General features: G+C 37.8%; 1 protein-coding gene across 1 annotated transcript in view; it reads right to left on the bottom strand.

Annotated features, from left to right (window-relative positions):
* Positions 1 to 27,530, bottom strand: part of itsn1 (intersectin 1 (SH3 domain protein)) — a 76,005-nt gene continuing 48,475 nt past the window's right edge. Inside the window, exons 18-39 of the mRNA XM_041271605.1 lie at positions 27,130 to 27,266; positions 26,457 to 26,578; positions 24,826 to 25,088; positions 24,365 to 24,524; positions 23,296 to 23,501; positions 22,972 to 23,054; positions 21,975 to 22,141; positions 21,608 to 21,653; positions 19,885 to 20,006; positions 17,683 to 17,800; positions 16,265 to 16,456; positions 7,013 to 7,134; positions 6,664 to 6,770; positions 6,249 to 6,432; positions 5,623 to 5,721; positions 4,970 to 5,137; positions 4,004 to 4,216; positions 3,267 to 3,388; positions 3,082 to 3,164; positions 2,771 to 2,854; positions 1,412 to 1,585; positions 1 to 431 (exon numbers count right to left, since the gene is read on the bottom strand). Coding sequence (XP_041127539.1) covers positions 283 to 431; positions 1,412 to 1,585; positions 2,771 to 2,854; positions 3,082 to 3,164; positions 3,267 to 3,388; positions 4,004 to 4,216; positions 4,970 to 5,137; positions 5,623 to 5,721; positions 6,249 to 6,432; positions 6,664 to 6,770; positions 7,013 to 7,134; positions 16,265 to 16,456; positions 17,683 to 17,800; positions 19,885 to 20,006; positions 21,608 to 21,653; positions 21,975 to 22,141; positions 22,972 to 23,054; positions 23,296 to 23,501; positions 24,365 to 24,524; positions 24,826 to 25,088; positions 26,457 to 26,578; positions 27,130 to 27,266 — 3,121 coding nt within the window. The 3' untranslated portion in view covers positions 1 to 282. The remainder of the gene's footprint in view (positions 432 to 1,411; positions 1,586 to 2,770; positions 2,855 to 3,081; positions 3,165 to 3,266; positions 3,389 to 4,003; positions 4,217 to 4,969; positions 5,138 to 5,622; positions 5,722 to 6,248; positions 6,433 to 6,663; positions 6,771 to 7,012; positions 7,135 to 16,264; positions 16,457 to 17,682; positions 17,801 to 19,884; positions 20,007 to 21,607; positions 21,654 to 21,974; positions 22,142 to 22,971; positions 23,055 to 23,295; positions 23,502 to 24,364; positions 24,525 to 24,825; positions 25,089 to 26,456; positions 26,579 to 27,129; positions 27,267 to 27,530) is intronic.

Raw genomic sequence — 27,530 nt, 5'->3', positions numbered from 1 at the left:
TGTCCTGTGAATATGTAAAAGGTAATGATTTATTACCATAATGTACAGTATTACAGAATGTGGTTAGAATACAATTGTTGTCAGTAATATACATTGCCTGTTGATTTGTAATGACCATTAGGATTAAGTTTGTACCAGTCTGCAACGCAAAACCACCCACATAAATATTTTTTAAAACGTGTCTGACCCTTGTTTTGTCCCAACAGCTTTTGCAGATACCCATCAGTTGCTCTGTGCAGCTTTTGACTTTGAAACATAAATAATAGTAAGTATGTTTGGTTCCTATGGTTCCTCAAACAACTGCAGGTCCAGACGCACAACTATCTCTCCCGTAGGGACTTCATGCAGGAGAAGCCGCTTGGTGATTGGTCCCTTAGAACCCTGGTCTTTCTTTATATCAGTGACCCGGATTTCGGTCCTTCCCAGGAAATCTGGAACAGAGAAGGGGGAGTGGGAGGCTGAGATTCATGTATCACAGTCAGGACCTCCAGTGGAGCCCAGTAAAGATAGACTGGCCTGACAGAAGATTTGAAACAGAACAGGGCCCCTCCTCTTTAAAAATAAGAAATATTTTAATGACAATCTATTATCTATTTTCTAGGAATACAGAACAGCTATGCGTGAGACCTTTATCTACAGGAGACGGCACTCCAATTATTTTCTGTGGAGGTCTGCCATTCTGTTCTTATTTAAGAACTGAAGCAGGGGTGAGAGATGACACTAATGACACCTGCTCTAAATCCACAGCTTACTGATAAAAATCTTCTCCTGGACTCTCAGGCTCTTCTCTCAACAAGTCACTCTTTCAGTGAACTAAAAAAAAACAAATAACTTTACAAAGTTGTAATACAATAGTGATAAATTAAGGGATGACGGCCATGCTGTGGCATATTCCTCTGTAATAAATGAACTTCTTTGTTCAGATAATGTCCTCAATCTCCAGTCAGGCTTCATTCACTCAGGAATTCCATTATTACAGATGACCATGCTACAGCAATGCCATCATCTCTTAATTTACCCAGCTCAAACCTCTTATTAAATCCGTCATTAGATAGATAGTCTTGGCATCCACTATTGTAGAATTTGTTTTAAGATTAAAAAGGACAAATACCCCATTCTGCATTGGTAGTAAATGGATAAGTAAGGAGTCTGAGAGGTAAAAAGGGCAATAAAAGCCCCACCCGAGTTGTTATGTTTAATGACTGATGTCCCAATACTTCTGGTAGGGCAATGTACACATAACAAGATGTCTGATACCAAGCGCAATAAGAAACAAAATAAACACATTTGCACAACAATTTCTAGTTTATTGTCCCAGTTTCCTTACTTTGATCAATAATACAACTCTTTTTTCCTACTACATTTTTATTGGCTGTTCCAGCAGCCTGAATGAGATGATGATTCCACTGACCATCAGGAGAGAACTGGTCGCGCTCGAACACTGTAACACACAGCACGTCCTGCTCCAGGTCCTTGATGAAGAATTGGCAGTTGGAATTCCACTTGGGGTTCAGAGTGTCCTGCATGGTCTTGGTAATGTGGCATTGAGAGCCCATGGTCACCTCACAGTATGGGTTGCTCTTTCCTAAGGGCATACAAAAATCAGGACTGTAGCAAGGACTGAATAAAAGACAAGGTAAACAATGTAACACCACCACATTTAACTGGTGGCAACTTGGTGCCGGTTCGCCCTTTTTTTCTTTTTTGTTACCACTGTTGATGTTGTAGTACTGCGTGAAAACAAACTGCTGATTGTTTGTGTGCATGTCTCTGCTTGACTCTACAATGCCCCCTAGTGAAAACACAAACTAATAACACATTATTTCAAAATTACTTCAATAAAAAAAATTTGGTTTCATGATCTAAGAGATGTTTTAGCAATGCAGAACTGAAGCTGCAAAATCAACCCGTAGGTACTCACTAATAGTCATTAAGGAAAAAGGATCCTGATCTTAAGTACGGATCTCCCTTTTATTTTATTTACCAAATTCTCCCTGGAGCATAATACTAGATCTCTCTATATTGTTTAATAATGGCATAAAAAAAACATGCCAGACCCCCCAAAATAAGTGTTTTTGCATTTCACTATAAATATCAGCGGTGTGCTGAAACTATTTAGAGTTTCTAGTATTTAGAGCGTAATTATCTTTCAGAAATGCTAAATTAAATGGAATAAAACATGTTAATACCTCAGACTCCCTTGGTTTACACAATTACCAAGTATCAAACTATAACAATCTGACAGTGTTATTTAGTATAGAACCTGTACTGATCAAACTAAACTAATTTATATTTTATAAGCCAGTGCTCTGCATCTTGCTCTTAATTGTACTGTAATTACTGATATGTATTGTTTGTTTTTTTGTTTACAACTGTAAGTCGCCCTGGGTAAGGGTGTCTGTTAAGAAATAAATAAGGAGAAGAAGAAGATTAGCTCTTAATCGGCTTTTAAAGCATGCCGAAGTTAATTGTCATTGATTGGTACATAATTGTAAAGGTGAGGGAAGGGAAGCTTTTCTTGTTTTTAAATCAACGCATTAATAAATAGGTGATTTATCTAATACCTCACGACAAATACTTCTTAAAGATAATTTCATGGAAAATATTATTGTATCAGCACACCCCCTGATAAAGAATATTCTTTTTTTTTTTTTTTTGATCAACAATAAGAATCCGTCTTTCTCTCTCTACAAACCTATGGCAGTCAAAAATATCAACATACAGTAAAAACGGTGAAGGCAGAGAATGTGAAGATGAAGTAAATACTCACCATGTGACCTGCAGGGTTTTAACTCAATGCCTTCCACAATATTCACCATCAGACGGCCAATTCCTGTTGCTCTCTGAGAACGAACTGGACAGATGGATAACAAGTGCGGCAGTAAAAAAGACCTCCAGTTTGGTATTAAGGTATCCCCTATACTGGACTCTAATGTGCATACTGTAAATTCTGACATTTAAACAACTAGAAACTATGCTGTTCTTAGAGTTGTATGATAATTCATTATATTCCATTCCAGCCAGTAAAGAGTAATTTAATTAACACACATGCATGTTTTTTCAGTCTCACATTAATCGTACCTAAATAAGCCTTTTCCCTTTTCTTTTTTTCAGTTTCAATGTAAAGTTCAGAAGCGGCTTTAATCTTCTGAACCCAAGCAGTTCTGTAATACATAAATATATCAAAACACAATTTAAAACAACTTTTCTATTGGATTTACTGCATTTTGCATTGCAAAGTGTGCACGGTAATCCATGGCTCCTACCTCTCATTGATGCTCTCTGCTCGGAGTGTGTAGACTCTGTCAATGTGGGAGATGTGGAAAATGGGCTCGTCTCCTGATGGGTCAGTGGGCAATTTCACAAGCACTTCATTCAGAAATATAGGCTGCAGGAACCATTACAGAGCAGTTAAACTGGGTCAAAGGATACATATGCATGAAGTCCCTACATTGGCTTCCGAAATGTTAACGATCACTGAAAGGGCATGACTTTTAAAGCTATTTACTATGTATTAACCACTAAATTAAACGCCTGAGTTTGGTAACTTTTTGGCTGCATTTTTCTGTCCTTTTTTGCCCCTGGTTGTTGACTGACATCTGCAGCTACTAGTCCACTCGTTACCCCACAAGGAATATAGCCTTCATTTGATACAGGTAGGTGGATAGTTGCCTTCAGTAGTTTGAAAAAACAATCTATATAAAAATGAAGTCTTAAGTAGGCTAGAACTAAGAAAATTGGACTGAAAATAATCTCTTTCATGTTCTGCAAGTGAATGCGAGAAAATTGGCCACAAACTGCACTCCATAAGAATATGTCCTGTTAATACGGTGCACTTACTTCTCTCTCTATTAAATATATTCTGAATAGACAACCTAAGATCTAATCAGGACATTGGTATTGCATTTTACAATCTAAAAAATATATATATATGATGCAATGGGCGTATCTTAACTATATTTCCTGTTTGGACAGGACACTGGACGTCACTCGATCTACTCACAGTCTTGTACATCTTGTACTGCAGGATGGATTTGGGGCTGAAGACCTTGTCTGTTCCAGAGGAGCCAAGTGGTTTGATGACCTGTGTGAGCAGCAGGAAGTCGTTGAAGAGGAAGCCGTACAGCTCCTTGTTGCTCTTTGCCTTGTACAGTTTCCCGCTGTGAAGGAACTTCCGTGGCCCCAGGCAGTTGGTCACAGAGTTAAATACAAGTTGCTTCAGGAAAGAAAGGGAGGGAGCACCGATTACTTGCTTTGCAAGAGACGAACGGAAGGAGGGGAATAATTCTTGGGCTTAGAGTGTGACTTTGTTCTTACAATTTCTTACCATTTGAAAACCCTCTATACTGTATGTTTGCACTGTAATATACAGAATGTGCTGCACAAGGCTACATGTCTTACAGTGTGTACCTACAGCCTGTTGTGTTATTACTTACGGAACGTGGGCTTATTACTACTTATTTACATGAAAATTCCAACTAATAATCACCTCATGATAAATTCCACACTTATTCATTTAAGCAACCTTGTTCCAAAGCTTGACCTTGATATGAACTGCCACCTCTTGTACAGCGTTACCAATAAGAAACACCCCCACCCAACAGATTCGTCACAAAATGTATATATTTCTTGCATAACATGCAATCTATTTTACTTTTAATCACTATTACTAAAGGGCATACCATTATATCTGCTACTACTGCACTACTATTATGTTATTATAGATACAAATTGTTTTAATCCTAAACTTGTGACTGCTTATCTCATATATTATTCTAGCAGTATTTGCACTTACTGTACTGTATTTAAATATTGTTTTGTAACCTTGTATTGTCCAGTACGTTGCTTTGGATAAAGGCATCTGACAAACAAACTAATAATAATAATAATAATAATAATAATAATAATAATAATAATAATAATAATAATAATATTCTGTCCAGCTCTTGTCTAATAAAGGTGGTGTTACCTCAGACAGGCCCTCACACTGGACGTGGGCCTGAATCCATTCTAGTCGATCAGAGTTCTCCTTCTCACGTACTCCCTCGTTGACCTGGGAGCACAGCTCCTCTGCCTTCTCCAGTGCCTGCTTCAGGTGGCTGTAGTCTGTGTGGTTCTCAGGGGTATTCTCCAAGATCTATCAGAGAAACATCAGCACACAGATCCATTAGAACAGGGCTTTCCCAAACCACTTTAGGGTTATACCTTTAATAATGCAACTCATCTCCTACATTCAAAATCTCCCTGTGGTTAAAAAAAACCTCTGTGGTTTCAAACAACTAAACTAAATTTAGAAGATTTTTAAACACTACCTAACTGAATGCATTGTCCCTGAACATTACAAACTTCCCACAAAGTCAGGTTTGGTTGCAATTTTAAAGGGAAGTCTCAACTCTTTATAAACCCTGTCAGGTCTAAACCCCAAATTATGTCTCTTTAGTTTTTCTCTATTTCGCTTACAAATAAACAGTTGTGCCAAGATACATCCAGAGACGCTTGCAGAAAGTTTCTGGTCATACTGATAAAAAAAATAAATTAAAAAAAATCTGTTGAATAATAAAAATACAAGTATAAGGGGATACATATTGACTGTTATTAGTAGATGTAAAGGCTTATACTTACATTTTTAATGATTAGTGGATATCTTGTAACTCTTTGCATTGGCTTTAGTAAAAAACTAGACAGTGGCATCCCTTTGCAGCGTGGGTCCATCGCTAACCTCTGAAATTGAACAAAGAAATGTACGAGAATCACAACTTTAATTTTAGAAAACTAGACAAAAAAAAAGGATAATTTAATTAGGAACCACTGTAAACTTTCTGCGCTGGAACTATTTATTTTTGTTTGTGTGATAAAAAGGCACAATTGCTTCAATAAGTATTGTTACAATTACAAAAAAGGTTAGAAAGATACATACACTTCTAGTTCATACAATGTATTAAAAGCTGTTCAATACCAGTCCTAGCTCCCGTATTTGTATAGCTGGGTAGCAGTGAAGCTGAAGGATTAGTCCAAAGAAGAGATACACTTTTATTTCAAGATCAAGGGACACCAACAGAAAATACTGAAAATGCTGTTGAGGTCACAACTTTTCATGAAATGATTAATATCCAGGTTTCAGTCCTAAATGTAGATCACCCTTGTGCATGAATTATCAAGACTTGGACTTGAACTACCAGTGAATATCATTGCATTGGCTTACTTGCTCTTTTCAAAGTGCATGTCATGCTGTTTCCTGTATTTCTTACTTTGAGAAACTCCTTGAACTCAGGCACCTCGTCTGTCTTCTGCTGGATGAGGGTGGCTCCGTTCAGCTGGCAGCTGCAGAATCGAATGTAGGGCTGCATGTGCGGTAACTGGGCAGTCAGAATGTCACCAATCATCTTCACTGGCATCCTCTCCCCAGACATCTTTTTGCGCACCCGCAACGCCCTGCAGCCCAAGGAAAAATACAGCAGGTAACATCATTGAAGGTTCTCTGCACTGCAGACCAGCAGACTAATGCACTCAGCATTGAACATCAAACCTGAACTTCAACCACAGCTAAAACATGAAAATATTTATTTCATTTCAGTTCAAATGTATCCAATTCAGCTTACATAACGTAAAGGATGGGTTCTAAGTAAAAGTTAATACAGTCCTGTGGAGGGTTGGGAAACATACTTCAGTAGCTTGATGTTGCACATGATCAGTTCTTTCCAGTTCACAAAAATCATGGCCACCTCCTTCTCGGTCAGTAGCTCAGACTCTAACATGGGCTTCTGAAAGGTCTAGAGGGACAATAGGTTATCATTAAGAATGTATGTATGTAGACAGCAAGGAGACAGAAAACAAACTCAAAGAAAAACAAAGTTATTAAAGAGACATCCTTTTTTAAATAAAAGAATTAGAAAAAAAGAGAAAAAAAACACCTCAATGACAGGTGATCTCTTGATTTAAAAAAATATACAAAACCTAATGAAAGCAAACTAAAACTGATACATTGGAAACATGTCCAAAGGGGAGTCCGTACCTCAGTGACCAGCTGGAGGTCATTGACGTAATTCTCTTCTGTCACAATCAGCTCATGAATGTACCCTTGCCTCTTTCTCTCCGTGGGGGTCAGCATGTCCAATAGGTGTAAATCGGCGCACCCTGCAAAACATCCAGTGGTTGTCAATTGCATCTGTGCGTTAGTTCAACCTAGCCTAGGAATAACGTAGATGGGTTACAGCAACTAACAAACTGTAAAAGAGAAACTGCTTATAAACTCAATTTGAGATTAATTTTGGTGTTCATTAGAAGTTTTGGATTGGCAGCACTAGAGAAGAACACCTCTCTCAGATTTTTTTTTAAATTGCCCTGATGCTAACATCAGCCTGCAGCAAATGCACCACTCTCTTAGTGGGTGTAATGGTACACATAGTTCAGTCTCCATGTCAACTCAAGTAAATAATTCGGATCTGAAACTAATTTAGGATCATCTGAAATCATTTCACATACTTCAACCACAGTATTCTGCGCCTGGCACTTCTACCACAGCTGCAGACTAGCAGTCAGTGGCTTCTCGTAGCAGAGGCAGGGTATAGGGACTGGCAGATGTGTTCAGGAACATTAGGATGCTCAGCCTGGTACTCCGCCTATAGAACTGCCAGTGCATGAAGTTTCTCAGGAAACGTATGTATTTTTACATATCCCCGTTCTCAATCTTATATTCATGTAGGAGCATACCGTTTTTTATTGTATTGTAGTGTAACTCCCCTCCACCCCCGTGTTCCCACATACATTTACAGACTACTTTAATTAAATAACACTTTTAGATGTTATGCATATCTATTTTTTAAATAGTGCACGTGTGTTGGAAAGGTAATGAGACACAAACAAGTACTGCATGATAATTTGGAATGTGCGCAATAAGTTAATTATTTTCTCATTAATTTTATTAAATCTTCAAGGCAACGCATGAAGCTCTCCTCACTTTATTCAGAGTCATTCTTTTCATAATTACTATTTTCTTTTTATAAATTATTATAAATGGAGTAATCTGCATTCCTTTTTTTCCTAAATCAGAACGGCAAAGCAAAAAAGTACTGCAAAAACATTGAGGAAAACTGTCATGACTTGTCCATGTAAACTCTGTCAATGTTAGTCTTGAAACTACCAATTTTTACTAACGCTGACATATAGTGAGGAATCACAAACACCAGTAATGAACTATATGGGTTGCAGTCTATTTCACCATCTGAACTGCATTTAATCGTGGGCACTGGATAATATTAAATACAATGGCCGATTATATTAAAATAAGGACCTCAGCTGGTTCTACTGCACAGCTAGTCTGTAAATACAGTTTTTAAAAAAAAAAAACAGGAAAAAATCTGCAGGAAAGTCTCTTTATTAAAGGTCAATTTCATTAAAGTAATAAGTGATTAATTTATCTTTTAGGACAAGTCTAGCTAGGCTACTCTATATGTGATATATCTAAGCATACAAGGCCAACTGTGGTGAAAACTCGCAAATAACAGAAGCTGTTCGATCAAATTTTAAAGAGAAGTAGCTACAATGTATAAACCCTGTCTGTTCTAAAGACAGATTAAATCCAGGGAGCCAAGACTTTAGCAGGTATCTTTATAGCAACATTAAGGCAGGAGATCGGACAGTATAAGCAACAATAATAAAATCGATTCTTCACCACGCTGCATTGACTACTTGTGTGATTACATCCTGCGAAAAGTGCTCCTCAAAGCAAGTATTTCATTTGGAATATAATAGGAATATCTAGGAGGTTGAGAACCACAGAAGATTCAGATTTATAAAAGGCAAAATAGATATTTTTTATATTCCACTTTTATTTACTGTTAACCAACCCATACTCTTAACATTAATATAATCAAAATGTTACACGCCATGGCAAAACAGCATCATTTAAGTGCACTTGTTCTTTTTATGTAAAGAAATTCTTTCTAAATAAATTGGGGGAGGGTGTGGTGGAGTTTGAGTATTTTTTTTTTTTTTTTTTTTTTTTTTTTTTTTTTTTTAAGGACAGTGGTCCATTGTGACATGTGTTAGCTTGGGCAGCAGATAATTTGTTTGTGCTAGTGTAGTTGGTGTCAACAAATAGTTATATTCAAGAAGAACATCTAATGAACAACCCTTTGCCTGGAGAGTAAAAGGTGACGAAAAGGGCAGTGACTAGGAGTTACACAACTAAGACATCCTGGTAAGCATTACTGTGCTGCTGCCTTCAATGGATGGTAGTAAAGTGATCCATTTAAAACTATAAATGCCTAACATGAAACAGAGCAAAATTATTCAGGTAACAGGGATGCAGATTATCCCTTTAAGTCGGCAGTGTGGTCTGCATGTTCAACTCCCCGGATGTGAATCCACTGTGAATAGGGTCCACAATAGCTGTGTCTCTCCCATCCATACCAGTATCATAGCACAGTGTTAGGGGGAAGGGTTACAACAGAGGTCATGTCTAGTCAGTGGACATTAAAGATATTGGGAATTATTTCAAAAAACACAGAACCAGAATACAGGGAATCATTTTCTATTTAAAATGTAATTTATAAGCAATTTTATATCTATGCTGTATATATTATATATATAAAAGATGTGCTTCAGTGAGTTACAGGAAAACAATTCCATCTCGGGTTTCTGTGATGTCATAAATTACGAGACCGAAGGTCAAGTCATTTATAAACTGTCACAGAAACCCGAGATGGAATTGTTTTCCTGTAACTCACTAAAAAGGCATATATTTTTATAATACATGGATGTCCTTGTAAAGCTAATATTAAAGAAGACTAGGTTCAACAGTACAGTTGGGTTTTTTTTTTAAATAGTGTTTCAGTGCTGTACAGACGTTCTATGTCGTTATCCGTTAGTGCTTCAGCTTTATTTAGATGATTGCTTTTACCTTGTTTAAATTTCCTGTTCCTCTCCAGTTTCTTTGTGTTACAAATGTATATTATATATATATATATATATATATATATATATATATATATATATATATATATATATATATATATATATATATATACAGTACTGTGCAAAAGTTTTAGGCTGAGTTTTAGTGTGAAAAAATGCTGTAAAGTAAGAATGCTTTAAAAAATAGACATGTTAATATAATAGATTATATTACACTATGTAACACAATTTTTGTTCCTGGGTAGTAAGTGTTATTTTCTAATTGCTTATGCCTCAAAAGTATAGAAAATGGCTATTATTCCCCACAAACTCTGCTTTTGTGACCAGGACAGTGATATTTTGAAATTTACCTATTTCCATTGAGAAAACGGGCGAATTTGTGTCTTTTCGTTCACATGAATCTAAATTAACATGTATTTATACTAAAGTAATACAAAAATGACTACAAAAGATTTAGAAGTGAGTAGTTTTTCGAGATTTACGATTATACTGTACATCACTTTCAAGAATCAGCCCCCAAATATAGTCTCCCATCATGTTCCCATTATACTGTCCTTGGTAGCGACGTTCAAAGTCCAGTATATCCTGGTGGAAGCGCTCGCCTTGCTCCTCCGAGTACGCGCCCATGTTCTCCTTGAATTTATCAAGATGAGCATCAAGGATATGGACTTTGAGGGACATCCTACAGCCCATTGTGCTGTAGTTCTTCACCAGAGTCTCAACCAGCTCCACATAGTTTTCGGCCTTGTGATTGCCCAGGAAGCCCCGAACCACTGCGACAAAGCTGTTCTAAGCCGCTTTCTCCTTACTAGTGAGCTTCTTGGGGAATTCATTGCACTCCAGGATCTTCTTTATCTGTGGTCCGACGAAGACACCGGCTTTGACCTTTGCCTCAGACAGCTTAGGGAAGAAGTCTTGAAGGTACTTGAAGGCTGCCGACTCCTTATCTAGAGCTCTGACAAGTTGTTTCATAAGGCCCAATTTGATGTGCAGTGGTGGCATCAGCACCTTCCGGGGGTCCACCAGTGGCTCCCACTTGACGTTGTTCCTCCCCACAGAGAACTCGGTCTGCTGTGGCCAGTCCCGCCTGTGGTAGTGCACCTTGGTGTCCCTGCTGTCCCAAAGGCAAAGATAGCAGGGAAACTTGGTAAAAACGCCTTGGAGACTCATCAGGAATGCCACCATTTTGAAGTTTCCTATGACCTCCCAGCCGTACTCTGCTAGGCAGCTGGAACTAAAGTGAACTGGTAGGCTTAAGGCACCTGTATTTATACTACTATTTATATTACTGGAAAGTTCTAGAAGTTACTCCAAGTTTACTCAGCACTGAATCTATCTGGAATGTTCTGGAAAATAGGTAAATTTCAAAATATCACTGTCCTGGTCACAAAAGCAAGGTTTGTGGGGAATAATAGCCATTTTCTATACTTTTGAGGCATAAGCAATTAGGAAATAACACTTACTACCCAGGAACCAAAAAAAAAAAAAATTGTTACATGGTGTTATCAATTAACTAAATGCAAAGTGAGTGAACAGAAGAAAATTCTAAATCAAATCCATATCTGGTGTGACCACCATTTGCCTTCAAAACAGCATCAATTCTTCTAGGTACACTTGCACAAAGTCAGGGATTTTGTAGGCATATAGTCAGCTGTATGATTAAACAATTATACCAAACAGGTGCTAATGATCATCAATTCAATATGTAGGTTGAAAGACAATCATTAACTGAAACAGAAACAGCTGTGTAGAAGGAATAAAACTGTGTGAGGAACAGCCAAACTCAGCTAACAAGGTGAGGTTGCTGAAGACAGTTTACTGTCAAAAGTCATACACCATGGCAAGACTGAGCACAGCAACAAGACACAAGGTAGTTATACTGCATCAGCAAGGTCTCTCCCAGGCAGAAATTTCGAGGCAGACAGGGGTTTCCAGATGTGCTGTCCAAGCTCTTTTGAAGAAGCACAAAGAAACGGGCAGCGTTGAGGACCGTAGACGCAGTGGTCGGCCAAGGAAACTTACTGCAGCAGATGAAAGACACATCATGCTTACTTCCCTTCGCAATCAGAAGATGTCCAGCAGTGCCATCAGCTCAGAATTGGCAGAAAACAGTGGGACCCTGGTACACCCATCTACTGTCCGGAGAAGTCTGGTCAGAAGTGGCCTTCATGGAAGACTTGCGGCCAAAAAGCCATGCCTCCGATGTGGAAACAAGGCCAAGCGACTCAACTATGCACGAAAACACAGGAACTGGGGTGCAGAAAAATGGCAGCAGGTGCTCTGGACTGATGAGTCAATGTTTGAAATATTTGGCTGTAGCAGAAGGCAGTTTGTTCGCTGAAGGGCTGGAAAGCGGTACACGAATGAGTGTCTGCAGGCAACAGTGAAGCATGATGAAGGTTCTTTGCAAGTTTGGGGCTGCATTTCTGCAAATGGAGTTGGGGATTTGGTCAGAATTAATGGTCTCCTCAATGCTGAGAATTACAGGCAGATACTTATCCATCATGCAATACCTTCAGGGAGGCATCTGATTGGCCCCAAATTTATTCTACAACATGACAACAACCCCAAACATTCAGTGAAAGTCATTAAGAACTATCTTCAGCGTAAAGAAGTACAGGAGTCCTGGAAGTGATGGTATGGCCCCCACAGAGTTCTCCAAGATGTTTGGGCCAACCTACCTGCCGAGTTCCTTCAAAAACTGTGTGCAAGTGTACCTAGAAGAATTGATGCTGTTTTGAAGGCAAAGGGTGGTCACAACAAATATTGATTTGATGTAGATTTTTCTTCTGTTCACTCACTTTGCATTTTGTTAATTGATAAATATAAACTATTAACATGTCTATTTTTGAAAGCATTCTTACTTTACAGCATTTTTTCACACCTGCCTAAAACTTTTGCACAGTACTGTGTGTGTGTGTGTGTGTGTGTGTATATATATATATATATATATATACACACACACACACACACAGTGCCTATAGAAAGTCTACACCCCCTTTCACATTTGTTGCACTATAGCCTGGAATTAAACTGCATTAAAATAGTCCGTCCGTCCCGTCCCGTCCCCCCCCCCATTTACCTACACATCCTACCCCTCAACTTCAAGGTGAAAAAAAAAAAAGAGAAATTTGTAGAAAATTAATTAAAAATAAAAACTGAAATAGCTTGGTTGGATAAGTGTCCACCCCCCTTGTAATAGCAATCCTAAAATAGCTCAGGTGTAACCAATCGCCTTCAAAATCACACACCAAGTTAAGTGGTCTCCACCCGTGTTAAATTGTAGTGATTTACATTATTTCAGGATAAATTCAGCAGTTCCTGTAGGTTCCCTCTGCTGGGTAATGCATTTCAAAGCAAAGACTCAACCATGAGCACCAAGGCACTTTCAAAAGAACCCCAACACAGCGCATCACCCAAAGAACACCATCCCTACTGTGAAGCATGTTGGTGCTAGCATCATGCTATGGGGATGTTATGGGGATTTTACATATTGTCATTTTGTTGATCATTAAATGAATATTTCTCTAGTGTGGATGTTGTCGAGTGATTGAAAATGAGACATTTTGTGTGAACTGAAAGTGATGGTCTCTATATATAAATAAAGAAATAAACTGAATCAGGAGGGTTAAACAAGCAATTGTTTAGTTTGAATGAATTTGACAATTAGGGCACAATAAGTGGGTATCAACAAGAAATGCAAGATCTAAATTCCAATATAAGGTTCAATACTGAGCCAGTCTGTAGTACTGTACATTCCAATAAAGAAAAGAAAGCACACACACTGATAGGTCTGCTATTACCATGGCACATTTAATAGTTGTTTACACATGTCATTTCTATAATGACGCACGCATGTAATACCTAAATTTTCTATAAAAAAGCATTTTCGTATATATATATATATATTCATACTATATATATATATATATATATATATATATATATATTATATATATAATAACATTCATTTCAATGAAATACTTCAGTAACCAAGTGCAACAGAGCAGGAGCATCAATTGTTCTTTCTGCATTGTAATGGAGAAGAGAGATACAGCATTCATTGTGTACTTTTACCAGCTTTGATATTTATCAAAAAAGGTGACAGTAAATCCATGATCCACCACTACTCCAACACGGGTGGCAGGTCTTTTGTGAAACAGTATGACCACTTTAACCGACATTTTTTATAAAAGCAGCAACTTCCAATACTGTCATAATACAGCATCATTTGATAACACACATGGTGCAAGCCCAACGCGTTACTAAACCATTAAAACTACAATACTGTCATCAGACACAGGAATAATCAACAAAAAAGAAGATATGGTACCGATACACTATGCTTTTTAACCAATTGTCATGCTTCAAGTAGTTATAAAATGTTAGTCATGAATTAAACTTGTATGTGTGTAACTTAATCCCAATACTTGGCAGAAAGCTCCATTGAATGTTAATTTGTATAAATACCACAGTCTAAAATATATTTCACTTGTAAACATTGGAATTAACTGGAGGGTAGTATTTTTGATACATTCTTTCTTGTCAAGAAAGTGGATTACTTCGTTCATTGAAAAGCTGTTCATCCACATATATATATATATATATATATATATATATATATATATATATATATATATATTATATATATATATATATATCTACTGAAAGGTTTTGTGATTACACTAATAAGAACATTGTTACAACGTTATACTCAAGCAACAGTGAACTATAATAATAAAAAACTAAAATAATAAAAAAACTAAATTAAAATACTATGTTAACAACAATAATAATAAAACACTATTCAATAAATTTGATCTCGAATATAAAAATAAAAAGTTGGTCACTGTACGTGACTAGCAGTACTTGGGATACAGATGCTACAACAAAGGACCTTTGTGGCAATACAAACAATAGTAATTTAAAGGAAGAATGGAACAGAGAATCATCACAAAAGTCCTTCTCCCTTACCAGTTCACACATTATGATCAACAGGGCAGCCACAAAGGCACCCACACTAAATTAACCATTAACAACTGTTGTGATGGCTAGAAATACTCTGGATTGCAATTGCAATTGTACTTTTTCTATATAGTTTTTTTCTTTTTTGGTTTTTTTTTTTTTAAACCATCCCTCACCTCAAAAAAACAAACAAAAAAAAAACACACACAAGATAAAAGTTAAATGATATAAAACAAAACAAAACACAGGGACATTTGAGTGGGTAAGCAAAGAAGTTCTGATTTCTTTATGTTTAATTTGAAGAGCATTATCATATACACCATTTGTAAGAAGCAACATTCAATCTACCAATTACATCGACTCCTAAAAGTCTAAAAAAAAAAAAAAAAAAAAAACTTTGCTTACCCCCTAGTGACTGGAACACAAAGTTGGGTGTCTCGGGCGATGTGTATTATGAACAGTAAAACATCACATGCAGCATTCCTTGATAGTGGGTCATTTTGCAAGGTAGAGGAGGGGAAGGGTGGGAGAAAAGCCAGTGGAAGCACTTTTGCCTTTTTTCTATTAGCTGTAGACATATTCGGTTTAAAAAAAAAATAATTATAATTCCATGTAAGAATTAGTAAACGGAAATCCGCAAAAGGACCCACTATCCTGACTTATGTTTTGAAGTTTATATTTTTTATTTTTATTTTTTTTAAATTTCAAATCAAAATTACTTTTAAAAAAATTGTAGGAACCTAAATGTTGATAACGTGCATCTAACATTATAAATGAGGTAATAAACTGCTTTGCAGTGGGTTCTTCTAGTCAGAAGGCAGTTGGTGATCATGCAGGAGTCACATGATCAGGGCTGCATCTCCCATCATCCCTCGGGGCAGTGAATAGGGGATAGTGGGTCTCTTTGAGGACTTTCAAGCCTGAGTAGGGAATGGGCAACATATGATTCCTAGAAAAAGGAGGAAAACACAACACATAAGCAAAAAACAAAAAAAAATAAAATAAAAACGAAAATGTGCAAAAAATACAAGCTTGGAAAAACATAATGAGTCAGGCATGTAACAAAAAAAAACAAAAAAAACACAACAAAATCAAAAACAGCATGACACAAACAGATGAAAAAGAACACAAAAAAATGTATTACATGCTACAACACGGATGGGACTAACAGCAAGGGTTGGGAAAGAAATAATCAAAAGAAACAACTAAATATTGCACTACAGAAGGCCTTCAAAGAGATAAGTGCAGCAGACAGCTTTGAATCCCGCAACTGGTTGACTGACTCATAGCAATGCTGCATGTTTTTCTGTTATTTACAACAAAAAAAAAAAAAAAAAATCAACATTAATAAAAATCAAAACGAAAAGGGCAGTATTTCACTTACATTGCTGACTGGGGTCTGTGTCGGTCGTTAGTTTGACGTAGTTAGATGGAAATAGCCCCACAGAGCCGTTTAGTTCCCCTTTCCACCAATCAGGGTCCTCCTTGCTCAAAACGTTTAGAATTTGTCCTTTTCCAAAGGCAAGCTCATCATCATTCTGTGCAATGTAGTCGTACATGCCTATCACCTGGCATACTGCAAAACAGAACCTGTATTTAGAGGCAACATTTCACATCAAAAGAACAGGATCTGAAGGCCTTCGAAGTTATTAACTGCATTCAGGATTTCACAAGCTCTACCAACCTAGTTCGTTCATTAAAATGTGTGTGTCTCAATGGGTAAAATACAACTTAACACTGACCGCTATCAAGGTACTAAATTAAGGTCTGGTTCAACCCCAGTTAAAGCACTATATTGGTCTAACTTAAACTCTACCTCAACGTTTCAAACGCTTAATTGACATCAATGTGTGTGTGGGAATGTAAGGTTGGCCGGGATGAGGTAAAATCTGTCACTGCCAGCAATCCCAGGTGTGGCCATTCCACAATTAAGTAATTGGTGAGAGGAAACATGTATAAAAAGGAGCCAGAAATCTTTTGTGGGAGGAGTTTGGGGGCGAGTATTTGTGCTCTGATTTTTGTATTGGTTTGAAAACTTTGCAGTGATGGCGAATGCCCTTTCTGTATGGTTTTGGTTTGTTTGAACATTTGTTTTGGCCCTGGTGCCATGTTTATTTGTTCTTATGTTTTGTGTTATTCTGTTAAATGTGCGCATATATGCTTAAACTGCAGCTTTCTGTCTCTGGGTCCAATTCCTGCTGGTAACAGCTTGGGCTATGATGCTACCCTGTCACAGCACCAATTAACTGAATTAATTTAGAATCACATAACATATTGCACTAGTGTGTTTGTCTAAAATGTATGGGCTATGCAGTCTTTGAAATCTTTCATGTATGCAATATAACATATCTATAAACTAACTTTTTTTTTATCTATATTTTTACAATTTCAGCAGCAAAATCCTCAAACAAACAAACAAAGTTAACTACTGTAACCCTCTTGTCTTTAAGGTTACTTGAAATTAAAAATTGTAGAGAACTTACTTTTAAGGAGAAGGAGAACAATAGACTGCGACCAAGTACAAAATGCCACACAATAGGGCTTATGGTGTACTGCTACCTCCTAAATATTCTTCCTTTATATTACTGCATTGGCCTCTAACCTTTAGCAGCAGTTGTTATTATTATTATTATTATTATTATTATTATTATTATTGCCAATTAAACATGACTTTGTGACTCTGCAAAATGTTAATGCATTAATGTTTAATGTGTTAAAGATGAGGAAGATGCTGCATCACATTGCTAGTATCCACTCACCCTACACCACCTCAAAAGCTTTAATATTATTTAAACCACCTACCTGCATTAGGAGCTGTGGGTTTGGGGGGATCACTTGGAGTACATTTACTGGTATTGGGGCTTAACATCTTAACATAATTAGCTGGGAACCACCCTATTTGTCGTTTCTTCCCTCTAGCCTAAAAATGCAACACACACAAAAAAAAAAAAAAAAGTTTAAATATCATGCTCTGCAAGTCTGTGGACATTTCTCAGCAGGGGTCATATGATTAGATCAAGGGCTAAGAGCTACTCAAGGTCAGTCAGCAACTGCCTCTGTGTTGGCTTCACTTGGACAGTCAACAAAAACACCTTGTCCAAATAAAACTTAATTCAAACAGTATAATCAATCAGTACGTTTTCATGAGATCAAGTTTTCATAAAACGAATGTGTTTGGAAAACTGAATCAGAAAATTGGTTGTCTGAAAACGACACTTCTGTGTTTACAACAGTATATGCAATTTCTGTGTGAACAAGTATAGTTGTAGTAATGGAGTTTTATTTTGAACAAATACTGAAATCTGACATCCATTTCTAATTCTGTTATTAATGTTTTTGCTGTTGTTTCAAACAAATAAATACAACACAAAATAGAAAAGCACCCCTTGGACAACATATTATATAATCTAAAATCATGAAGCAGTTCCCATTATGTGCCATCAGCCTGCTTTTCATCTCCACCCTTACACAAGACACCGTTCTATAGCTTGACAAGCAAAACCGAAAGTCATCATACTTTCCTTTCTCCTCATCTTGATCTTGCTTTGTTGATCTTTTTACAATAAAAATAATTGTCGAGCTGTAATATTTACAAAAAAGTACTACTGTCCCCAACATTTTGATCAATGGACTATCACATGGGAACGTAACAAAACTTTCTCTCTCAATTCCCACTGTTTAGGTACTAAGTCTCGTCTCTGTGTCCAGAAAGTTTAATTATTATTGCTGCTGTGTTTTCTTTCTGCTAGAAATATGGATATAGTTGCTTTAATAATCACATGTGTGGGAATGATGTCCAAGTTTGCACACGTGCAGTACACTATTAGAATTAATTTGTGTGAAAACTGTGTTTATAAGACTTTTGATATCGCAATTACTTTTCAGAAAATTATATATTCTTAACATTCGGTGCATTTTACAACACCCAAGTTAGATCTCATATTTTAAAAGTATTAACTGTCATAAACCCGTGGACTGCCACGCATACTTTAATGGTACTTATGGTTAATACCTTGTCAGTTGACCTACAATGCTGTTCAAGGTTGAGCTCCGTTCCACAGAACCCAATCCTGGATGCTTGTGATGCAGGCAAGACAGTTCAATACTTCAGAAATGCATTTGGTCATAACTGCCAACTAAAGATCAGTATCAATAGCAATACAGCTCTATGTCAAGGGCATTGAAGCACAGTGCAGCAATTGTTTTCACAAGGAACACAAGAAAGTAGATCAGGTTGCATTTAACTCTCTCCCTTTCCATCTCAATTACTTTACAAAATACCTATCAAAAGATACACAAATGTCAGGGGGGGCTCCCAAGAGGCGCATCCAGTAAAGGCGCTCTGCGTGAGTGCAGGATGCACCCTATAGCCTGGATGTCGCCGGTTCGAGTCTGGGCTATTCCACAGCCGACCGTGGATGGGAGTTCCCAGGAGACGGCGCTCAATTGGCTGAGCGTTGCCTGTTAGCTGCCCGGGAGCTGCGTTGTCCTCCGACGCTGTAGCTCCTGGGCGGCTGTGTGGTGAATCCGCAGTGTGTAAAGAAGCGGCCTGCTGACAGCACATGCTTCGGAGGACAGCGTGTGTTCATCTTCGCCGCTCCCGAGTCAGCGCACAGGTGGTAGAGGTGAGCCGAGCCTAAATAATAATTGGCCATTTTCAAATTGGTAGAAAATAAAAATAATTGGCAACGGCCAAAATTAAAAAAAAAAAAAAAAAAAAAAAAAAAAAAAGGATAAACAAATGTCCATTTTTTTTTTGTTCTTTATCCTGTAAAGCCTGGTGTCCAAATGCCTTTGCACTACTAGTTGTGCCTGTTGTATTTAACCAATTCTGGAGCAATACAAAAAGTCTGATCATTTACTTTAGCTGCAATAAAAAAACAAACCAAAAAAAAAAAAAAATCAAAAAATGCGCTTTACCTTTTCAAGATACTACTTCTAATTGGATGAAGCATTTCTTTTACCTACTAACTAGCTGATATCAGTTACTCTGCATTCACTCACCTGTAGCTCCCCTTCCCACCACCCCCCTGGGTTCTTCTTTCTAATGAGTATGAGCTGCCCAGGAGCCAGGGTGAGCTGTTCAGTGCCCGTCGCTGTGTAGGGCGCAATGACTTGGGCAATTTCTGTCAAAGCCAAGGGAGACATTAAAAGGTAGACATATGTTAAACACTATGCATCTTGACAGACCTTTGCATAGGTAAAGGGCAATTAGAAAGTAAGTTTAGCACATCAGTGTATATATACAGTGCATTGTAGGGGTGCAACAATTAATCAATGCATCGATTACTGATCACACCGTGTAACAATTTTTTTATTTTTTTTTGTTCTTGGGTAGTAAGTGTTATTTCCTAATTTCTTATGCCTCTAAAGTATAGAAAATGGCTATTATTCCCCACAAACTTTGCTTTTGTGACCAGGACAGTGATATTTCAAAATATCACTATTTCCAATGGGAAAACGGGCAAATGTGTGTCTTTTTGTTCACATAAAGTCAGAAAAAAACATATGAATCTAAATTAACATGTATCTGTACTAAAGTAATACAAAAATGACTACAAAAGATTTAGAAGCGAGTAGTTTTTCAAGATTTACAATTATACTGTATTTACAGACTGTATTTGCAATTAGAACCCAGTTTGAAGTCTGTCGCCGGTTTGCATTAAAACCTTGAGTACGTGAGAGTGCACTTCTTTTAGTGCTAGTACGGTAGATTAGCATGTTGCTAGGATACACACTTTAGGCCTCTACATTCACGTTGGACAAGTTTTCAAGTTTTCTTGATTAAAAAATTAAGGCGTTTTTTTGTTTTGTTTAAAATCTACCGATTACCTTCTTTTGTTTCAAAGCATGTTGTGTTTGGATTATATGGCAATACTATATAAGAAACAGAGAGCTCCCGAACAGAACATCCGGTAAAGGCACTCTGCGTGGAGTGCAGGACGCAGCCTATAACCTGGAGATCACTGGTTAGAGTCCAGGCTATTCCACTACTGACCATGGATGGGAGTTCCCAAGGGGCAGCACACAATTGGCCAAGCACCACCCAGGTGGGGAGGGCACCAGTGACCTCTGTAGACTGGCTGGGCATCTGCTACTGAGGAAGGTAGTTTGCCGAGACACGTCTGCAGCTCCATTCCGAATTGGGATGGATATAAAATATTTTTTTAATCAAAAATGAAATAAAAAGGAATATAAATTGTACTTTAGTGCTTTGGATTGTTTTTTTTTTTTTAGTGGAGAGTGCGGGTCGTTCTTTATCAGTTAATTGTTTGGGTTTTTTTTTGTCACTGCACCTCCACATGACACAAAATAACCATCTGGATGTAGCAGTCCCTTTCTCTTTGAACTGCCCATTTCAAGAAGGATGCCCACCACCAATCTGACTTTTAGAAAACGGTCCATCATTAACGATCATAATTTAACAAACAATGCAATTACAACATTTGAAAATCTATTAACACTATCAATAAACAAGGTCTCCATTTCTCTGGTATAAGCATATGCATATGGTTGTTGTAGTTCTGCTGGGTTTTAGTGTTGTCACAAAGCACAGTAAAACGTGATGGCGCTAGTGTGTATAATGAGATCAACTTTTTAAAAGTTAAAATAAACACCACTTTGCAGAACAGTACATACCAAACATATAACTGTTGCCCTTAAGAAAACTATTCTGACCCACACTAGACACTAGGAAGGAAAGTCATAATAAAATGTAATTAATTACCTGGCTTCTTTCCCAGGCTACCTGTCTTCCCTGCCGAGCCAGCTTCCTGAATGAACGAATGAAAATCCATAGTACAAACGTCATTGCCTATATATACAGTCAATTGATCAATAACTGCAGTTAGTCCTCAGCTGTGGGACTCAACACGAAGCACAGGACAAAAATATTCATCTCCATTTAACACAATCACACACATTTTATATATGTGTGGAATTTAGGTGGGGTGAGGGTAGTGGCTACAGTTAAAACTGTCATTTAAAAAAAAGAAGCACTTTATTTGATTTTATAAAAACACGTAAACAAATACCCAAATGCTAATGAATCTTTTTGTTTTATGAAGTACATTAAAATGTATCAACTCTCTTACCTCAGAATCCTTGGGTTTGACATAGTTGGAAGGGAAAACTCCAGTCCGATCTGAAACTACTCCAGTCCACCAGTCACCTTCCTTTCTAGTTACAAGAATCACATCCCCTTGCTGGAATGTCAAGTCTCCTTGCTCATTGCTTTCGTAGGTGTACATTGCTATATATTCTGTTAATTGAGAAATCCAGTTATTAGCGCTGTATTCTTCTCATTTTAGACGATTAAAGATTAGGTTTGACTAGGTTCTTTATTAAAGCCCCTTTATTTAAATGTGAAGGTGCATGTATATTGTTACAACACACCGTTAAGACATTAGGTTCCACAAAAGGGAAAACCACAGAACAGCTTTTGCATTGATGATAGCAATTTAATACAACAACAAACAGACAAAAAAGTTTAGTTCAATTAGGGCTTCTGTTTTTCGGTTTTTATTAATTTCACTTTTCTGTGCTTATTTTAAGCTATTTGAGTTATGTAAATCTTTTTTTCAGAGCTTTCGTTTTTTATACACTGTATGAAAGCATTGGGAGTTTTTTTCTGTCAATTTGTTCTACACGATTTAATTTTTTTAAATTAAATTTTATTTATTTAATTATTTTAAAATCGGGGGCGTTTTATTGTTTATCGGTTAATCAGAAGCCCTAGTTATAATGCCTGAGGTATCAATTTACCCACCCTGTATTTATCTATTGCAACATGTTAAAAGTCAATACCCAGACTTTAAAAGTGACTGATTTGAAACCAAACATATAGCTTAATGTTTCTCAATAAAAGTTTGACTCCAAGGCTTATTACCCTTCAACTTTATGAACTGGTGGGTTCTAGAGAATTAATATTGGATTTATCTGTTTCTAATAGACTCTCAGTGAATCTGTGAGTCGATCCACCAAAATTCTGAATTGCAAATTAATCCACCAATTGCATTGTGCATAGAACTAATAATCCAGGATGAAACCTGGCATTATTTGCGGTTCATAAAATCGTAGAAGTGTTCCTACCTTCTCCTGGGTCAGTGGGTTTACTAGGAGAAGGTGTTGGCCTCTTCTGGATGGGTGGGCTATCAGAAGAACCAGAATCAATGCTGCAGAGGACAGAAAACAGTAAAATAAAGTTACACTGAAAAGAGTTTGGTGCATATTTATTTATAGATAACACTTGCAGAACAGGTAGTAATTTCTCCATGTTCATATTATCTCAATCTTCTCTAGCATTGGTCCTGCTTACCATTTTGTATTTGTATGGTTTTTGTTTTTGTTTAAAGGAGGGGTAAATAATAAAATAAACCAATACATAATCCAGAAGAACTCCTCTCGGTTCTTTACCTGATGGATTTCCTCATTGGCCCTGAAATGAGTTTGACATAGGACTTGGGGAACCAGCCCTTCTGGCCCTGCACATCCCCAAACCACCACATGTCCTGCTGCTCCAGCACTGTGATGACGTCATTCTTGTTAAAGTTCAGGTGATTATCCTTCTTTGCTCGCCACGGATACAAGGCCTGCGCCTGGAGACCCTCCACCTTCTCCCCCTGACGAGACAAGGAAAAAAAGACAGTGGAAATCAAATTGCATTTATTTTTTACTGTGCAAGTTCTGTACCATGGTTTTAAGAATAGGAGTTTGCTTGTAAGAATAAAATTATTAGCTATTCGTAAAGAATGTAGACATCCTAGAAAAACTGGCAAAGATAACATACTGTGAAGAGACACTGGCCTCTTTATTAACCCTTTCAGGTCCGACATTACGATTTTCCCTTTCCGGTCCAATGTCGGACCCTGTCAGGTCTGTCGAGTACAGGTCTCTAGTCATTTTTTCTCCAGAAAAAACCAAGAGAATCATTCAATGGCCGAAAAAAAAGGGGGCGTGTGACCAATAGCCCTTGCAGCTGCAGCATACAGAGACAAGCAGACATAAACAAAGGAGGTAGCTGCTTCTGCACTCAGCGCTCAAAGAATGTCACGGACATTTGCAGAGCTTTTTGAGACGTAATAGTAATAAAATAAATGACTTGGATCACAATATTGAGTTTGGTGATAAAACGAGTGATGAGGAGAGGATTTATCAGTATGCACGTCTATAAAGAGGTGTGTGAAAAATAAAGCGAACAAGGGTTTTGGCTTGGCTGGAGATGCAGTACTGAGCGTCGCTTAGCATTGCAATGCCCTTTGAACCAGTTTTACTCGGGGGGGGGGGGGTTTAAACAGCGCGTGTACAATAAACAGCTTGTGTGAAAATAAATTGAACCTGACATGCCTGACAGGCGCTGAATAAATGGACCGCAAAGGGTTAAGAGTGTGTTGCACACGTCATGGTAGACTGTAATGCCGCAGGAATTTACCACAGCTAAATCAAATGTAAATTTTTTCTTTTTTTTGATGACGCATCCGCTTACCTGCCCTAAAACAGGAGAGGGAGAGGACCCTGTGACAGTGGCAGGCGTGAAGGCAGATCTCTGTCGAAGCTGCCCTGTACTGGGCACCGTCAGAGAGGGCTGGGTGGGCCAGGGGTCCCAGTTATCACCATCTGACTTTTCAGTGCTGTTAGTTGGCCATCTACAATAACCAAATAAATTAATGAAACATGACTAGAATAGAGGAAAAAATTACCACACCAACACCAAAGCCTGACTTGACATCACAGATAAGTAAAAACAATACAACTGTAATTTGCATGCATGCAACACACTTTTCCAAAAAATGCAAGCCATGCTTGTTTAAAACAAATTACATGACGTTTGAAAAAACTCCACATTTCTAGGACTAAAATAATTTACCAGAACTATCAAGAACCTATATGAACCCTGTCTAGTTTTGGGATAGCACTTCTATTCCCTAAAAATAAAGGGAAACTTACTTGGCGCTGAAGTCAGCCCAGTTGCTGGATGTTGTTGAAGGGATGGTCGGTGGCACGACTGGCTCTGCTGGTGGTGGCTGTGTCGCAGTGCTAGTTGGCGTAACACGGGCGGACAGTTTTGGGGCAGCCGCCGCTCCATGTTTCAGATTGGCTGGAACCTCATTCTCTGGCATCTTCTCTGCATAGTTCGCTGGGAACCAGCCCGTTTTACCCTTTAGTTCCCCTCCAAGCCAGCCAGGCTCTCCCGTCTGACTTTCATCCACCTGCACAACAACGAAATAGGGTCAATTCTCACTCCCATCAAGAGTCTCAAGAACAGACTATTTATCCTAGTCCTAGTCCTATTTAGAGCCTGCTGGAAAAAAAAAAAAGCTAATCATTTCTAAATATAACACTTAATAGTCTATTATGCTGTAGCTCTCTCCTTTTGAAATGCAGCTTTATCTTTGAGCTAGGCCATTGCTGTGGTACAGCACAAGAGAACAATGTATGACATTTGCCGGCTTTGCAGTTACGCTACATTGGCCTTTTAAGCTATCATACCTTTCATAAAAAGATAGAATAAATAAGGAATAGTCCATTCTTGAGAAAGGAGTTACAAAACACAAACAAAAATCCTGTTCCTCAAGGAGGCTAATTTCAATAGCAGGTGTGTCTAGGGGGCTATGTTCATATAGGGGAACTCTGAATGGACTTCTGGGGTGAAAACTAAAACCAGATCAATGACCTGATTTTATCCAGGGGTGCTTTAAAAAAATAAATAAAACAAAAGTAAACGAAGCAACCATTTGTATGGTGCTTATTATATCATGTAAAACACACATGCAACAAGATGTTTCTTTCTTTAAGCTTGACACATTGCACTTGCCCTGTAATTATACAAAATAATTACCGTAATGATAAGGACGACAGATGCTGCTGAGGGAGTAGGGATATGTCCAACAAGATGCATACAAGATTTTTAACTTCCCATTAAAAAGGAACCTGAGATTTAATATGCTATATACTTAAACAAAATCTTAAAAAAAAAAAACAAAAGCACCTGGTGCCCCGTCTGTGTCGTAGAACTTTATGTTGCAATCCACTTGAGCTCAGTTCCTCGTGAACAACAGATGATGTGATATGACAGTGGGTGGCTTCACAGTGAATTGAGAGGAACACAATCCATGAAACTTACCCATTCCCCTTTAACCTCCACCGGGAAAGCAGAGTTTAAAAATACAGTAGTCAATTCACAGCACAGCTTTCATTTCAAACCTGGTTAGTCAATTGTGCTGATAACTGAAGAATTATTTTTTTATAAAGCAGAGGGGAAATGAGAGCTACAGATTCTAGTGAGACTTATTGGTTGAATTACTTGTGCAATAGGTTAAAATGTGTTCTTTGCAATTTAAGCAAGAGTCGGGCTGATCATTTCAGCAACCTGCCTTGGTGCAGAGCAAGTTGATTTTCACACCTGAAAACTGACCAAAAATTTAACCAAAATATTAAAAATGAAAATAAATTTTAAAAAAGCCAGTTTGAAACACTTTACAATTTCTACTGTACTCAAACTTTAACAAATGCAATTAGGTTTAAGCTAAAACAACACTATTATCTAGCATTGATAATAAAAAAGTGCATGTTCTTACCAGAACAATATCTCCAGGTTGAATTGTAATTTCATCAAGGCTTCTGGCGTCAAAAGGATAAAGAGCTCTATAGAACACAACCTTCACTTTATCCTGATCAAAACCAGTCACTGGCAATTTTTCTGGGAAACAAAAATGGAACAGGGTTATTTCTGATATAAAACAGTTCAGAAAACTACTGATAAGCTATTGCTATCACTATTACCAAACTATCAATTTTACTGTATTCTATTTTAAATGTAATAGAAAATTTAAATCACAGCATGGATGCTCAGAAGAGCCATTCCTCCTTTGTTATCCTGCCAGGTTCAAAAGAGGAAGAAAGTTGTTGGTATGGTGAGCATGGCAACATAACTAAGGACAGGTCATCACTGAAAATGCGAATGTGTTCTCAACTAACTTTCCTGGTTAAAATAAAGGACAGACTATATCCATAAACTACAGAACAGCTTGCAGAATGTGAAGGTAGCATTTTAACAGGGGATGTGTCACGTAAACCTTGGTCCAGTCATTTGTTTGAACAAACTGGGTTTACAAATGCCGAAGTGTAGATGTTCTTGTCTCCTAGCTAACCCATACCAAAAGTTTTCCCAATTTGTAAAACTTTTGATAAGTACAACAGAGCAATAGGTCGGACAGTGGCAGGTGGGGGGGGGGGGGGGGGGGGGCATACCAGCAGTGGGCCAGGCGGACTGGGCTGGCAGCTTGCCCGGTTCTGGTTGCTGCATGAAGATCTTGTTGAGTTTGTCCTGCATGTCTTTACAATCCCTGTTGTCGTCTGGTCTCGGCTTGTCCTCTTCATGCACTCTTCTCGTGAACAGTAGAAGTACGTGAGAAGAGCAGGTGAGGCCGCCACCACGGAGGAGAGAGACGACCCCGTCGAGGAGAAGGAGTCTGGCGGATCGTCTGTTCTGCCCCTGTGTTGTGTCTTCTGTGTGGACCAAACTGTGTTGACCAAACAAGTCCAATATATATATATATATATATATATATATATATAATATATTAGAACTATATATATATATATATATATATAAAGGGGAGATCTACATTGCCATAAAACTAGTATTTTGT

This window comes from Polyodon spathula, chromosome 15, assembly GCF_017654505.1.
Source record: "Polyodon spathula isolate WHYD16114869_AA chromosome 15, ASM1765450v1, whole genome shotgun sequence".
Taxonomy (NCBI): Eukaryota; Metazoa; Chordata; class Actinopteri; order Acipenseriformes; family Polyodontidae; genus Polyodon; species Polyodon spathula.
The sequence above is the reverse complement of the archived record's forward strand: the minus strand, read 5'-3'. Positions and strand labels throughout refer to the sequence as shown.